General features: G+C 49.1%; 1 protein-coding gene across 2 annotated transcripts in view; it reads left to right on the forward strand.

Moving 5' to 3' along the window:
- The window catches only part of PLXNA4 (plexin A4), a 415,027-nt gene that overhangs the window by 20,424 nt on the left and 377,667 nt on the right, over positions 1–16,936 (forward strand). For both annotated transcript variants that reach the window (XM_085082004.1, XM_085082012.1), the window contains exon 2: positions 6,069–7,332. In XM_085082004.1, coding sequence (XP_084938130.1) covers positions 6,154–7,332 — 1,179 coding nt within the window. In that variant the 5' untranslated portion in view covers positions 6,069–6,153. The remainder of the gene's footprint in view (positions 1–6,068; positions 7,333–16,936) is intronic.

Genomic DNA, 16,936 nt, shown 5'->3' on the forward strand with positions numbered 1-16,936 from the left:
AGTTAATTTCATTCCTTGTAGCTGGGATTTTCCTTTGGATTTGACATGAGAATTGTGGTGACAACACACTGATGGTTTTAGTTGTTGCTAAGTAGTGTTTAAACTAACTCCAGGGCTTTTCAGCTTCTCATGCCCTGCTGGGGAAAAGCCTGGAGATCCACCAGGAATTGGGAAAGGACACACTTGACCCAAACTGGCCAAAGGAATATTCCATAAAATTTTAATTTTTTGGCCAACTGTCAACCCCATGAGAGCTGCACCTCAGTGAAATACAGCAGAGAAACCCTTTGTGCTGGGGAGAGCAGTGTGTCAGGAGTGCATGATGGCTTTGCTGGGGACAGGAATGAGACTTTGAGACAGAATTCAACCTGACACTCTGGATTTTGGCAATATTTCCCCTTTTTTCAGTGCTCTGGATCACTATGATCTCACACACACACACAAGGTGTGATCAGCCAAGTTGGGCACTGCTGTGATGTGGTTTGCTTAAAATCAGTGACCTTGCTACAACAGTTTGTTTGTCTGGGGGGTTATATTTCTCCAGTTATTGTGATAAGGAATAATTTTAATAGATTTAGCCTCAGGATACTTTCAGGAGGCTGGGGAATACTGTTACCTGTGTTGTGGAGGATGTCACGTCGTTGGAAGGTTGGTTTCCTCCCAATTTGGGATGTTCCACAATTTCATAACACCCAGCCTTGGGGACTCACACTCCTGTCTGCTCCAGAAAAGAGAGTTTAACTCTGGTCTCTGGATTTGTAGGTTATTCCCATGACCTCAAAACTCCATTCTCATTTTCTGTGACTGAATATTTGTGTTCTTTCATTCGAGTCTCTGTAGCAAATTCCTGGAGGAGCTGAGAAATTGTTACAAACCTCTCTGCACTCCCTTCCCAGCACAGAGGAGCACAGCTCTGACCTGCTTTTGCTGGTGGAAAACCAAGTCAGAAATGCAGGCAGAAACAACATCCACATGCAGTTTTATCACATGGGAAATGCTGGGGGGGAAAAAAGGGAAGAAAGTCCCACTCATGAAATGTGTTAATCCTGTAATTTAATACTCCCCTGGCACACACACAGGTAACAAGGTGATGGGCAGCATCTGAGTGGAATAATCTGTGTGATGAGGGAAGGCTGTGTTGTCCCTCTGCAGTTTAATTCCCTTATGAACAAACCACTCCCGAAATTAATCTCTTTATTTGGGACAAGCTGCAGCTTGTGCTGGGATCTGCTCTTTGTGGTGAGCTCCAAAGCTGCTCTGGTGTGGGGTGTCCCAAAAGTGAGACTTGCCTTCAGCTGGGACAGGTTGTAAATTCAGGGGGAAAGGATTTAGGCAAAGTTAGAATCAGGTTTTTGTCAGGGGAGCTGTTGACAATGTCTCTGTGTGGGTTTTCTTGCCATGTTGGCTCCCAAAAGAAAAGCTTCTATCCATGGTAATCAGGGTTTATTAAAGGAAACCATGAAAAAAAAAAAAAAAAAGTCTTTAGATGAGATTAAAGGGATTGTGTAGCGGCACTTGGTGCTGAATCGCTCTGCGCTGGCTCCGGCGCTGGGCGTCTGCCTCGTCAGCATCTCTGCCCAGCCTCCCTCATCCTGAACAGCCTGAGTGCAGGGAAAGTAAACACAGGAGTGTGCTGCCTGATGAGCTGGGCTTCATGAACCACCCTGGCACTGCCCAGCACTCCTGGGTGCTCCTGGCCTCCTCTTGGCCGGGTGAGAACTCACCGTGTCCATCCTGCTGGGCTCTGGGATGCTGCCAGACCCACTGTCCGTGAGGATGGGCTGGGTTTGCCTCCCTCCCTGAGCTGTTCTGCAGCTCATTTTGGTCACATTTAAGGCTTTCATGTGGATTTTTGCTCTGAGTTGGACTCAGAGCGGGATTGCTTCCATGGTTTTCTGTATCCAGGCTCTCCCATGGGCTCCTCTTCCTGCTGACCTCGCAGTGTCCCTGCTGCCACACAGGGGACCTGGTGACATGGATCTAACACCTCTGGTGGCAGGAGGGCTGTGTGGCTGTGAGGGGAATGGGGAGGTGCTGCTGTCTCACATCTTCACCCAGGACTGAGTTCCTTTCAGGAGCTGTCACTGAAATGGGGTGGCTTTGTCCCAGGCTCTGGTACAGTGACACAACCATGGATTTTGTGAGATTGTCACTCAAACCCCAGCTCTCCCGGCTCTCTCTTTCTCCTCTCCCTGTACACTTCCTCCCAAGTCCTTCCCTCTCTCTCAATTGACAGATCAGTCCTTTGTGTCCTCTTTATTCCTGATTTATTCCTACTTCCTCAGGCATAATGCATCCTTGACTTTGTCCCCTTGAAAGCTGCTGCGTTTTGAGGATGTATTCATCATTCCCTAACTTTCCCATCTAATAATCAGAGTTAAAAGACGTTTGGAATGTTTCTTCCTCTTAGATTCTTTCACATCCAAACTTTTCCTGTCCAGGATGCCATCTATTTACCACAGAGTTGCATGTTCTGGAATCTTGGGATTGTGTCCTGGAGATGCCTGGGCAGAACTAAGCTGCATCCTTTCCTCAGTGGTCTCAAACCTTTACTGGAAATGGTCAATAACAGTAAAAAACTAACCACACTGTGTGGTGGCACCATAACTTGGTGTCCTCCAGGAGGGAACCAGTTTTTAAACCAAACTCTGGGAATTCAAACTGAATTTTGTTTGTCAGTGTGGGTGCTGACTCTGAGTCCTTCCTCTGAGCATGGATGAAACCCTGTCAGAAACAGCTGGAATTGCTGTGTGACCTTCCCAGGGACCTTGAATGTGCTGCTGGAGTGGCTGTTGTGGCAGGAGCCACGTCGAGGGATGGTCTGGCCTCACCCAGGAGCCCTGTGGGGTTGGCCATGGCACCACTGCTGGCCACATCCCCAGAGGAAAAGGCAATTTGGGTTTATTTTGGAAATACCCAGCTCAGAGCCTAAGCCCAGCCCTTGCTGCCTGCTGGCTGGGGCCTTTTGTTTATCTGCTTTGTTTTTGGAACAGAATTATTCTCTTGCAGACTGTGCATGTCCGTGGCACTGTGTCATTGTCCCCCCAGCTGCTGTGATTCCTGCCATCCTGACACAGGGAATAAAAAGCCATCCATAACCCCCTTCTCCCTGCTGCATCCTCTCATGAGCTGTACAAACCCTGCTCTGTTCTGCAGGCTAAACATCCAGGCCTCCTTGCCCCTGACCTCTGCTGTTATTTATTAATTAAGCCAAATTATAAATTATAGCCCTCAGAGGCTCCAGGACTGATTTGGGCTCCAGGACAGAGGGTAGAGAGCAGATGGGAGAGGAGAGAGGGCCAGCAGCAGACAGAGAGAAAATCCTGCTCCTAGGGTCACTCAGATGGCTGCTGGAAGATGGTGAAATAGCCCCAGGCTCCTGCTCTCCCTGCTTTGTCCCAAAAGGCTGCTCTGTGCATTGCTGGTGCTCTTTACCCTGCAGGTGAACTTCTTCCCCATTATCTTCAGTATTTTGGAGATCACCCCTGCCTGCTGCAAAAGCCTCCCTGGAGTTTCTCACTGGAGTCTCTGTGGTTTCCAGATCAAATCTGCTGTCTTTGCCTGGAGAAATCACAGAAAAGCTTGGGTTGGAAGGGATCTAGGAAGGTTCTCCTCACTCTATCCTCTATGAGTGATAGTCTGACCTCAAACCAGTTCTCACCTGCATGGACCTCAAAGAATTTATGTCTGGAGTCTGTTTTTTCCTATTTGGTGTTGGCTGTTTGTTTTAATGGGCAGATTTCATCCCCTTGTTGCAGGTGGTGTGATGACTTTTGGGCAGAGAGGGGTTGTTCTGTACCTCTTCAGTCTCTGGCTTGCAGCAGTTCCCATTTCCCTGCCCTGCAGCTCTGCTGACTCTGCAGAGCAAAATATAGTAAAATGCAGGGGTAAAAGAGATCTCTTTTTAGTACTTGAAAAGAATCGTTTCTCCCCTAGATCTGCCTAGTTCCCGACCAAAGCAGCGCCTGTCAGAAATCTGGATCATAACTCATCAGTGACAGGAGCTGATGTTCAGGGTCACCACGTGACGTTTCTGAACACAGGACTCAAACAGGGACAGCTTCCCTCTTCTGCTGCTCTCTCAAGGATGGGCTCTTTTGAAAGAGGAATGGTTGTGTGGGGAGAGCTCATCCCATCACTGCTCCATCCATCATAATAAAGGTTATTAAAAGCCTACGTGACCAGCCTGCCTATCCCTGCAGAGCTCGCGAGGCAGTCCTGCAAACTCTGCACTATAAGCTTGCTTTTATTAAATATTTGCTTGACCAGAGAGGCAAAGCAGAACAGGGTAAACATGCCTAAAGTAAATGTGGGATGACCTTTGTCCGCCATCCTTCCAACGCCTGCGGCTGCAGCGGCAGGGAGGGCAGCGGGAGGTGAAGGTGATCCTACAACAGCTTGGAAATGCAGAATTTGGAAATATTTGGGGTGGTGTAAAAGTGATGGCTGCCCTACAAGCCCAGACTTACCCTTTCCACTAGCATATCTAATCAGTCTATGGGTCAAAAGAATGTGGGATTTATCCTCCCTGGTATTTTTTGAAGTAAATTTTTCAGTTCCGCCGGCATTAGCAGAGCAGCACAGATTTGAGAAAGCTTCACATCCGGACCTGTGTCACTGTCACATCTTCCTCCCTGCTGGGATCTGCAAACATGGACTTTTTTCCTTACCTCCTACTTGTGCTAGCCTGGCTGTCATCACTGGTTACACCCCTGACTTCAGCAAAGTCACTCTGTGGCAGAGGGGATGGGACACCGAAGGAGGGGAGCTGTGTTTGTCTTGCGTCCTTTTAAAAATCAAAACAGCTTTGTGAAGTTCTGATCTGGATGATAAAGAGGGATGAAGGGCCTGACCACCAGGTTTGTGTGGTCAGCACTCGTTGAGGAGCTTGGCTTGTGAGATCTGAGCTGGTAGGTCTTCGTCTCCCACCTGTTCTGTGGAGCCATAAAGGCACAGAGCTGTTTTTGGTACAGAAGCAACCAAAAAAGTGAAGGAAAAAGGAGCAGATGGATGTGTTGAGTAGGAAGATGTGTTTCCGTGGGGTTTGGTGATGTGCCCACCAAATGTTTGAACCCCATACTGCTCCCACCGCCCTGGTTAAAACCTGGGAGATTTTAAGAGACTGAATGGTGCAAGGAAACCCTCTTCCCTCTGTTTGGAAAGGCACCAAGCTGGTCCTTGGCTCATTAGTTTTCCTACTTCATGGTCCTTTAGGCTTTATCACCGCTAATAGATAAGAAACCCCTTTCTCCTCAGTCACCTGAGATTCCCAGGGGAGCTGGGATGTTTTCTTGGCTGTGAAGTGGGTGGGGAGTGTGAAGTGGGTGCAGAGTGGTCTGAGGTGAGAGCCCAGGGGAGGGAGGACACCCAATGCTCTGTTTGCTCCCTGTTTGGCCACAAACCCTTTACAGCTGTGCCTGTGACAGCTGGCACACCACAACCCCTGGGTCTGTACTCTGGGCTGGGCCAGCGTGAGGCAGCTTTGATCTGGAAACCACAGAGCTCCTGCTCCAACAGGCCTGCTCTGGACTGAGGACTCCCTGAAAGGATGTTAATGCCAGGCCAGAGCTACCTCCTTCCCAGAAAACTTCAAGGGCTGCAGGAGAGCTCAGCATCCTTCTGGCCCTGTCCCTGTAGGCAGATCCCTGACCTTCTCTAGCCTTCAGTCCCTCATCCAGAAGAGCAGGGTAATAATCCTTCTCCAGTTCTGGCGTCTCAGATAGCAAATACACAGCTGGGCTGGAGCTGTTTCTGGATGGATGTTTTTGCCATTGCCCTCCTGCACTTCCAGCCAATGTTTGTGCTGCACCACGGGGCTCGTGTGTGTGCGGAATGGAGAGGGAAAGGGTGCTGATTTATTGCTCTGCTGTGTGATTTCTGCTTTTTCTCCCAGCATCTTTTCTGTCAGGAGGGCTCCCTTTGTGCTGGTTTTAAGTAGAGAGCTCAGAGTGGAGAAAGGGAGGATTAGCAATTAAATACGCTCTGATGATGGCATGGTTGTGAAGGAGGGAGGAGGAAGGAATACTCCATAGTAATGTACTTTTGTTTTCTTTTTGCTTTGCTTGTAGGACAGAATCTGCCAGGGAATTGGTGTTTTGAAGAGTTTTACAGCCTCTAATCCTCGTTGCCTTGGGAATACAAACCTCTCTAATCATGTCACCAGCCATGTGGAAATGGACTTGCCTGGTTTCTCACCTCCTGCTGTCCACCACGGTGTCACCTCTGGGCAGACAGCAGCCACCCCATCCAAAGAGGCCCTTCATCACCTTCACCGGAGAACAAGCAGAGGGAAACTTCAACCACTTGGTGGTGGACGAAAGAACTGGGCACATTTACTTGGGGGCTGTCAACAGGATCTACAAACTCTCCAGCGACCTGAAGGTCCTGGTGACCCACGAGACTGGTCCTGACGATGACAACCCCAAGTGTTATCCTCCCAGGATAGTCCAAACCTGCAACGAGCCCCTGACACCCACCAACAACATAAACAAAATGCTCCTCATAGACTACAAGGAGAATCGGTTGATAGCCTGTGGGAGTCTCTACCAGGGCATCTGCAAGCTCCTGAGGCTGGATGACCTCTTCAAGCTCGGAGAGCCCTTCCACAAGAAGGAGCATTACCTCTCTGGGGTGAACGAGAGTGGCTCTGTTTTTGGAGTCATTGTTTCTTACAGCAACATGGACGACAAGCTGTTCATCGCCACGGCCGTGGATGGCAAACCGGAGTATTTCCCCACCATTTCCAGCAGGAAGCTCACCAAGAATTCTGAGGCCGATGGGATGTTTGCGTATGTCTTTCACGATGAGTTTGTGGCTTCTATGATCAAAATCCCCTCGGACACCTTTACCATCATCCCTGACTTCGATATCTACTACATCTACGGCTTCAGCAGTGGGAACTTTGTCTACTTCCTGACCCTGCAGCCCGAGATGATCTCCCCACCTGGCTCCACCACAAAGGAGCAGGTTTATACCTCCAAGCTGGTCCGGCTTTGTAAGGAGGACACGGCCTTTAACTCCTACGTGGAGGTGCCCATTGGCTGTGAGAAGAATGGGGTGGAATATCGATTGCTCCAGGCAGCCTACTTGTCCAAGGCTGGAGCCATCCTGGCCAAGTCTCTGGGGGTAGGCCCTGAGGATGATATCCTCTTCACAGTCTTCTCCAAGGGGCAGAAAAGGAAGATGAAGTCCTTGGATGAGTCTGCTCTTTGCATCTTTGTCCTGAAAAAGATCAACGACCGCATCAAGGACAGGCTTCAGTCCTGCTACAGGGGAGAGGGGACGTTAGATCTGGCCTGGCTCAAGGTCAAGGATATTCCCTGTAGCAGTGCGGTAAGTGAAGCCCCTGAGCACCCAGCCTTGCCCTCCTCTTGTGTTAGCAGCTCTTGTCTTCAGATAACCAACCTTCTGGTGGCACTGGGACTGTTTTGTCTCACTCCTGGCTCTGCCTCCAGCTCACCACACCACCCAGTTGAATCACTTCATGCCCCAGTTTGCTCATGGACAAGCTGATGGAGGTAGCAGCAGACATGCTGTGTTTGCTGATGAGCTAAGCCAAGGAGCCTTGGGATCTTTAGGAGGAATTTGCCTGCTATAGTTACTTCATGGTGCAAATCACAGCAGGGAAACATAGAGACACTTAGATCTAAGTGCAGTCTTGGCTCAAACTTAAACCAAAAGAGGGCCTAGAGGTGTCAACAGCTTGTGCCAGTTTCTGTGTGTGCTGGTGTAATTTTGTCTCCCTGGGCTGGACTTGGAGCAGGATTTATTCAGGGAACTTTGTGAAGCCAGAGCTTCATTTCTTCCAGGGCTGAGAAGCACTGGCCATTAACCATCAAAGCCCCTCGCCTTCCGGTCTCCAGCCAGCTCTGCGCTGAGAAATTAAGGCCTGGCTGCAGATCAAGGATTAAACACTGCAAGATTTAAGGGCAGGATTGGGGAAGAGGCTGGTCTGTCTGACCTACAAATGGTCTGGAGAAATTGCCTTGGTTTATTCCGTCGGCTGGCTGGAGTGCCATTGCAGGATGGGCTGGCTTTGATAGCAGGCACAGACAGGGGCATTACAGCCAGCACAGCACCCGGGGCTGCACGAGCTGCTTCCCCAGGCTTTGATTCCCACCCTTAATTAGCTCTTTCAAGTGAGAGGCGAGTTCAAGTCTGAGCAAAGGGAATAGGGAGAAACGCCAGAGTGCTTTCCTGCCCCGTAATCTCCAGGCAGGCAGGGCTCGGGATATGGGATTGCTTTGGCTCTTCTTTGTGCTCAAGCCTCGTTTGCTGGGGGATTCTTTCTGCTGCTCCCTGGCAGGACAAGGACAGACCGAGAGAAATGTGGATGGGAATTTCAATGCAGGGACTCTGATCCTGCCTTACTCTGCCCTAATTCCCCTTTACACCCCTCACTGTCCTTGCCTGACCTTGCCCTGCTCTCATCCTGCCTCACCACAGGGACAAGTCCTTGATTTTAGTTGGGATCTCTTCTGCCTCAACCCGCAAAGCTCCCTGCGGAGCGTTGCACTGGGAGAAAGGCTGTGCCCAAATCTGGCTTTGATTTTTTTGTTTAGCCGCAAGGCCTGTGCACATTCAAAGAGCTGCCTTTAGATTTAAGCTGGGAGCTTCCCACTGGAGTTTCTTTCCTGGGCTCTTAAGCCTCTCTGTGCATTTGCATATTTGCTCTGCTTGTGCTCCCAACTAACGTTTGCAATGCTGGACCTCTCCAATTAGGAGGTTTGAAACTTCTCAGTTTCTTTTCTGTGGCTTTAGACAGAAACAAAAAAAAAAGGCTAACAGCTTTCTTGTGTCCTGTGGGCTGAGTCCCAAACCTAGAAAACTGATGTCAGACTGAATTTGTAGGGACAGAACTTCAGGGGTTGGAGAGAGGACACGGTGGGCAAAAGTGTTAGAGCATATTTATGAGTGTACTTCTTCACTGTGAATCAGAGATGCTGCAAAAGAACCTGGAGATGCTTGAATTAAAAGCAGGAAGTCTGAAGAGCCTGAGTAGGCTGTCCTCTCCTTAAATGAGCCTGCTTAGAGCTGCTGGCAAGCCCTGCCTGAGATCAGCTGTGCTGCCCTAGGGAAGAGGCATTAGTGACTTGGCTGCTGAAAGGGGTTGCAGAGTCCAGCCACTAAGCTTGGAAAATATTTGATGGTTGGTGAAGTATTTTGGAGCCTGGATGTGTGTCTGTGAGAGCCTGGTCTCCTCTGCTGATGTCCTACTTGCCAGCCAAGCCCCAGCTCTGCTGCTCTGCCACTGAGCTCGTGTGTTAGAAAACCAATTACAAAGCCATCAGTGAGCCTCTCCCTGGTTTTGTGTGGATGTCAAATGTTTCTCTGCTACTGCAGACAGAGGCTTAACCTGCCTACTGTCCAGGCTGGAATTGACCTTTGGTGGCTGAAATCCTTTTTGAGAGGAATCCAGCTGATCTGCAGGGCACGGAGTGTTTCAAAGTGTCAGAGGAGAGATTTGGATTAGATGTTAGGAAGGAATTCTTCACACAGAGAGGGTAGTGAGACATTGGAACAAGTTGCCCAGAGAAGCTGTGGCTGCCCATGGATCCCCATCCCAGGCTGGACGGGGTTTGGAGCAGCCTGGGAAAGTGAAAGGTGTCCTGGCCCATGGCTGGGGTTTGCAACTGGATGGGTTTAAGATCCTTTTCAACCCAAGCCATTCTGTGATTCTTTGTGGTATTTATCGTAGCATTGAGGAGCTGGGTTCACTGCACTGCTCTTGCCTATTGGTGTGTGTTCAGGTCTGGCTTTTAGTAACAAATATTCCTCTAATTTTTCTAAGATTTCTAACAGAGCAATAACTGACTCAAAGAGGATCCACATGATAGGATATTTCTGCTCCTGCCTTGGTGTAATACTCAAAGTCATTTCAGGGCAAGAGAAATCTCCTGGGGAGCATTCCCAGCACAACTCTCCTAACTTGCACTGTGCACACAAATAATTACAGGGATTTAGGGGAACTGTTCTTTCCCCCAGTAGCAGAGTCTGTATCCTCTCTAGTCTGGCTGCAGATGGAGCTGGGAGAGTTGAGGACAGGAAGGACCTGAGCCGGACAAATGGCATCTCATGGCCAATATTCAGTGGGAGGCATTGGGTGCCCAGATGTCCTGGAGTCTTTCCCTGGTCCAGTTTCCAAAGGTCAAGGCAAAGACAAAAAGAATTCTCTGTGATGTTCCTGTGATTCTCCCGTGCCAAGTGCCTGTTGTAGATGTCAGCAGTGTGATAGCAGAATTCCTGCGCTGGGAAAGGTGAAAGTCCAGAGACAAATGGAGAATCCTCAATGTCCATTCCTCTCCCATCCCAGTGTTACAGCTGTCCTCCTATTCATCTTCAGCATAAATTGGAAAAAAATGATAGATTTTTATGTCCAGGCCGTTGATTTGCAAATTGGTGATGTTCACTCAGGTGATGAATGGTCTCAGGTAATACCTCTCTGCAAAAGCAGGATAATAGCTGATATTTAAGCAGCACACTTGACCCCAGACGCTTAGAAATTCATATAATCAGAGAAAAATGAGGCTGGAAAAAAAGGATTCTTATGAGGTCATCTGATTTGCCCTTCTGCCCTACTTATAACGCTTCTGACAGATGTTTGTCTCACCTGTTCTTAACCTCTGGCTATGGAGATTCCTCTCTCTCCCTAAAATCTGTCTGTGCTGTTAGGAAGCTTTCCCTCATGTCAAACCTAAATCTCCTCTCTGGATGCTGAAGCCATTCCTGCTTATACAGTCAGAGGGCACCTTCAAACCCTTCGGCTCTCTGGACATGCAGGGTGTTGGCAGGAGGCAGGGCTGTTCTGGAGGGGAAAAAATAGCCTTCTTAAAGCAGACAACCAGCTTCATGGTGGGTAAAGAAAGCTGTGGTTTAAATGTCCTTCATAAACTTTGTAACTGAGCAGCTTGATCTGGTTAAGGCTGTCCCATCCCATGGCAGGGAGTTGGACTAAATGAACTTTTAAGGTCCTTTCCAAGCAGTCAGTGGTTCTGTGACACTGTTGGGAAATGCTGGATTTCTTTAAAAAAAAAATAAAAAAGGAAATAAAAGGCAGTTTGAGAGGAGGATGAAGATGTAAATGTGCCATTTCTTGGAATTGATCATTGGGAGATTTGCTGGTTGTCATTACAATGAAATCAGATTAATGGGTGTATTTTGAAGCCCAGTGAGAACTGCACTGCTGGGATCCTCAGCAGCTGAGGCAGGGGAGCTTTCCCCTCTCCCTCGGGGAGCAGGCAGGTGAGCTGCTGTGAGACAAAAAGCAGGGAAGAAGATGAGGAGGGTATTGCAGACTGACCCCAAAGCAGCCTGAGGGTGTCAGGGCTGTGGGGAAACAGAGAGCAGCAGGGATCCTGCTGGGATTTTGGTGGCAATGAAGTCCCAAACCATGGGTGCTGCTGCCCTGGGACCCTGCCTGTCAGTTTAGGAGATGCTTGCATCCCAGGGCTGCTCTCCTGGGAGATCCTGGCCTCCTCCTCAGCCTGATCTGCCTCTCAGCCCAGCAAACTCCACTCCCTGCCCTGAAAAGTTGTCACCTCCACCACTGCAGCTTCTGCCAGACATGCAGCACCAATATCTGTCCAAGATAATCAAAGTGTCCCTCCCCAGCTCTCGCCTGGCTTCTGCCTTTTGCTGGTATTTTCTTTTCCTTTTGGCAGGAAATGGGGTTTGACTGTTTAAATTGCTGTATTCAAACTCTTCCTGTTTTTCATGGCAGCACTGTCACTTGGGGGAGAACAGAAATGTTTTCAAAGCTGACTGGCCAACAAAAGGCCTTGTGTGAAGAGCTGGGCAATGTTTTCCCAACACTTTGCTACCAGAAGTGGATGTTTGGGTCCCAAGTCATTGTCTGACAAGTGACTTGGCTGTAAAGGCTTCCTGTGCTTCTGGTGGCTGTTGGTAACTCCCCAAAACCTCTTTGCTGGTGAGATCTCAGAGAGTTCTGCAGCATCTCCATGCATTTATTCCTCAAGTGGACACTTTTCTCCTGCTCCTTTCTGCTTTCCCTGCATCCCCCAGCCCACCCCTGATGCCAACCAAGCAAGCCCTGCTGTTGATGCCTTGACAGGCTTGCCTGAAACAAAGTTAAGAGAATAAAACAAAGTTATATTTATTGAAGGGCCTTCAAGTGCATTTAGGGCACTCACAGCCCACCCAGGAGCTACACCCAAAATGGACAATGGGTCATGAGTTTTTCATACTTCATAAGCTTTGTCCATTTGCATGTTGGGGGTTAATCCTCCAATTACAGCTTCAGGTAATGAACTCAATTACTCCAAATTTTCTCCCCCCAGTTCACTGTTGTTTACATATCTCAGGGCTCTGAGACAGTAAGGTGTCCTTGAGTTGGGGGCTTAGAGAGAAATTGTTTTGTCTAATAAGGAGAGAAAGTAGCTTAGCACCCTGGATGGAGTCTAGAATTATACACTAGAGAATTACAGCATTACAGATACATGGAAAACAGAGAAGCTAAAATCCTAAAGCATCACTGTTGACCATAGGAGTAGGCTGTGGAAGGCATGTTTGGATGCCAGTTGGGTGCACAGGGATTTTTCCTTTGTCAGCACAGGGATGAGCACTGCTTGGTCCTTGGGGCTGATCTGTGGGCTCCCTCCTGCTCCATTCCACCAGGCTGGGAAGGACCATTTCCAGCTCAGGTGGTAGAAAGGCCTCATGTATGGTAAGGGACAGTCAGCTTGACTCCTGGGATTTGTGATATTTCTTGAGATTTCTCAGCCTATTTCATAATTCCTCTACCTTCCAGACCTTGTGGTGATCATCAGTGGTGTTAACAGGACACAGAGAACCTCTGAGACACCAAGGTGGGGAGCAGCAGGAGGTTGTTTTACAGGAGGGTCAGCTAAGGCACAAAACCCCACAATTTGTACCCCAGGGACTCCAGGATCTTAGTCCTGTGCCTCTCTGTTGCAGGAAGAAGGAATATGTTCCTTGCTGTTTCATTCCTCTCTGGCATGCTGGACAGGACAAGGTCATTTAAAAAGAAGAATATTGGCTGGAGCTGCTGCAAAGAAGGGATATTTTGAGGCAAAAAGTCACTTTACAAGCAAAAAAGGCAGGAACTGTCATCCCTATCTGTCATTTCTCCCATTTTCCCTTAAAAGGGAAAGGCTGGGGAAAACAGAATGTTACCTTTTGCTTAGTCCTTGGGAAGAGGAATGTGTGGAAGGACAGCCCTGCAATCCTGGTGCTTTGGCATTTTGTACACCCAGCCTCTGCCCATTTCTCCTGGCTGGGCTGGAGAATACGTGAGGCTGATGCTTTCCCAGGGGAATGGATCAATCACAGGGATGAGTTTTCAGTTTCATCAGAATCCACAACCTCCCTGTTTGCCAGCTGGGCCATGCTAAGTCAATCCCTGTGTGTCTCAGTGCCACTTGTGATTGCCAAACAGGACTTTTTGCCCATCCCAGCTGGACAGATCATGCACAAATTTTGTGTACGTGTTTTTACTGCAGACTAGACAGGCTGGTGCTGCTGATCCAACAGGGTTATGGACAGCTGAGGTCAGCTCTTGGTCAATTTTTAACAGCACTTTCTTCCTCTGAAAATGCAAATAAAAGCAGGAAACCCCCGCAAAAATGACGAAATTCACTTTGGGAAGGGCAGTACCCTCAGCAATGCTGTAATGTCTCTCTGGGAATGCTCACTGGAGCCTGGGAGCTGCAGCAAACAGCCTTCCTGCTGCCAGATCAGTGTTTGTGCACTCGGTGCCATCAGTTTGTGTTGGATGGAGCGCGTGGCGTGAGCGCAGAGCCCAGTGCCCTGGTGATAAGAGGTGACAATGTCCTCCTGCTGCTGCTGCGGGCTGCAGAGGGTGGAGGCTGAGCTGGGGAGGAAGAGGGACACAGGGTAGAGTGCTGGCTTTCAGATTCTCCAGCTGAACTCTGTGGTTTGCAGATCTCTCCCACAGCAGGCCTGAGCATCATCTCCCCTGCAAAGCTGGCTCTGCTCCGGGGTGAGAAACACTTCCACAGGGAGGAATTCCATGTTATCTCCCCACGTGAGCTCTCCACAGGGACACAGCTGCTATTTCTCATGATTGTGGTCGGTGGAAGTGGCCAGGGATGTCTGGGGCTGTGCTCCTCAGGCTAATGGAGAGCAACTGTGTTCATGTTTCCAGTGCTCCCAGCAGGGTCCTGGCCCCTCTGAACTGGGACTAGGAAATTCTCCCTGACGATTCTGCTGCTGGGTTCATCTTCTCTTTTCCCTGGGTGGTTCTCTCTCCCATGTGCAGCTCTCTGCTTTCAGCCAGCAGGGATGAGGACACTTCCCTGCCTCTGTAAAGTGCTCTGTGCTCCAGGCAGGGAAAAAAAAGTGCCTTTGGATGCTCTGAGGGAGAGCAAAACAAAAACTCTTAATCCCCTGCATCAACAGAAGCTTGCACTTAAGGGCTGTAAACCAGGGCCTAATTGCATGGAGAGGATGATTGCATTTGAGGAATTAAGTAGGTTTCTCAGTATTAAACACCTGTCCTTGAAAGGATACTGCCAGATCAGTGGAGGCAGAAATAATACTGGCAGTAATTAATTACCTTCTCATAACACCCCACCCTGAAACCTCTCCTTCCAAAATCCCCATTGTCCTGGGGGGAAAAACCCCAAACATGCATTGGAAAAAAACCTTCTCAAACCCGTTTATTTCCTCCCAAAGCACAAAACAGGAGGAAACCCTCTGCCTTTAAGTGGCTGGGTGCCAAACCCTCTGACAGAGCTGTTCTCTCACGTCTGGGTGACCCTGCTCACACAAAATGCTCATTGAGGGCAGAGCAGGACCCAAGGGCTGCAGAGCCGCTGTTGTGTCTGAGATATTCCAGGCACAGCTCCCTCCCCCACCACCCACCCCATCTCTGCCCCACTTGGCTCTGCCTGAGCAGCTCAGCATCACCCCCAGGTCCTGCTGGTCCCCCTTGTGCAGGTGAGCCAAGCGCCACGCTCTCCGTCCCTCCCCGCGCTCCTCGCCGCACGGACAATTAGATTTATTTCTGGGAACTGCTCTCTGCTGCTTCCCCTGCCAGAAACCCAGGCTGTTTTCTTCTGTGGTCGAGCCCTGCGGTTGCCTGTGGCTCAGCCCTGCATTTTTGGAGAGCTCCACACGATCTCCTCACATTCTCTTCCACGCCAGGAGATCTCAGGCGGCTTCGCAAACCTGACCTCGCCTTGCCTCGCCAGGAGGTCGCCTGGCAGGCCAAGGGGAATGCTTGTGCAAGAGGGGTTTTTTATTTAAAAAAAAGGAAAAAAAGAGGCAGAAATCAAACCCCAGATGTCCTGGAAGAGCCAGAAGCAAAGTGACTCCAGCTCCCTTGGTGAGGCTGATGCTATTTAAAGCATCTGGAGCAGGGGAGGTTGGACAATGCCTGTTCTGTTGAGGAGGGGGTCGAGGATTCAGCTTTTCTCTCTGGGATAAATCCTGCACAGACCCTTCCTCCCTCGCCTCATGCCAATGTGGCTGTCGGGGTGAAACACAGGGCAGGATCTGTCTTAGGACTTGGAGGATCAGTGAAGATATTCAGCCTCTGGGAATGATCCGATGTGCATGTCTATTTATTTATGTTCCAGGAAACAGATAACATAAGACATATTTATTTTTCCCTCCCTGAAATACGCATGTTTCTCTATTTATCCAAATTGCATGGATGAGTCCTCACTGTACCTGGTAGGATAACACAGATATTGGAAGATATCAGACCACAGATATTTTCACACAGATAGTGTGAAAATGGAGATGGGAAAAGCTGATTTTACTCGCAGAGAGATGCCCAAATCACATCTGACCACATTTCTGCCCCAGGCACTCCCAGCCTGGCATATGCATGACTCTGCTATTATAGGATATAACTTTTGCTCTAAGTTTGTTTGACATTTTATTAGCACTGGGACAACCTTTGGGTAACATGGCGACAATTTAGGGACAAAATTCAGTGTTTGCAGAGCCAGCACGGACCTGGCTGTGCAGATATATCCAGGTTCAGCATGGAGCTCAGGTTCAAGGCCAGTTTGGATAAGGCTTTGAACAATCTGATCCACTGAAAAGTGTCCTTGCCCATGGCAGGGGGTGGGACTGGCTGGTCTTTAAGGTCCCTTTCAACCCAAACCATCCTATGATTTTATATTAAAGAAGTACTTTAATAAATACATATAATTAAAGAAGCTAGGAAAGGAAAGATAGAGATGGAAATAAATGGCAAAGACAGAGAAGCCTCTGCTTCCTCCATGCAGGACTGGGAGCTGGTGGAGCTGATGGAACATGTGGGTGACATTAGATCAGTAGGAACAACACTGTATTTCCCCGTTTCAATGTCATTTACCCCGTCGTTGTCAGTGATCCAAAATATAATAGGATTTGTACAGCTGAGTTATCCTGTAAACAAGCAATATTAGCCAGGCACGTATTTAGGCATGGAGAGAGAGTGGGAGAGGCAGAGCGAGGGAGCAGAAGGGAATAATAAAAATTCACTCCTCCTAATGAGGGAATGACCCAGCACTCTGGGGCTGGGGCTGTGATGGTGTCATTGCTTCCAGGGCTGGCTGCAGCCTCCCAGTCGCTCAGTCCTGCTCTCAGATTCAGGAGGAGTCAGAGCTTCAGTGAATTTGGTACAAACACTCTGAATTCAGTGCTTGGTACAAACACTCTGAATTCCTCCAGCACCGAGATCTGCACAGATAAGCAGGAGCTTCTCCCTTTCAGCAGCGCTCGAGTGCTTTAGTTTGTTGTTTAAACTGATAACCAGGCTTCTTTAAATCCATCTTCTGTGAGATGATGGCACCAGACAGACACATCTCGATCCTCCCCGATACAGATGCTCAGCCCTGGATCTCCACTCTGCGTCATTCATTGAGCAAACCAAGCTCTCCCCATTTCCCCGCGCTGGAGAGCAGCAGCACATACATCTCCCTCATTACAGCACTTAACTCAC

This window comes from Lichenostomus cassidix, chromosome 1Aa (genome assembly GCF_008360975.1).
Source record: "Lichenostomus cassidix isolate B80296 chromosome 1Aa, HeHo_3.0, whole genome shotgun sequence".
Lineage (NCBI taxonomy): Eukaryota > Metazoa > Chordata > Aves > Passeriformes > Meliphagidae > Lichenostomus > Lichenostomus cassidix.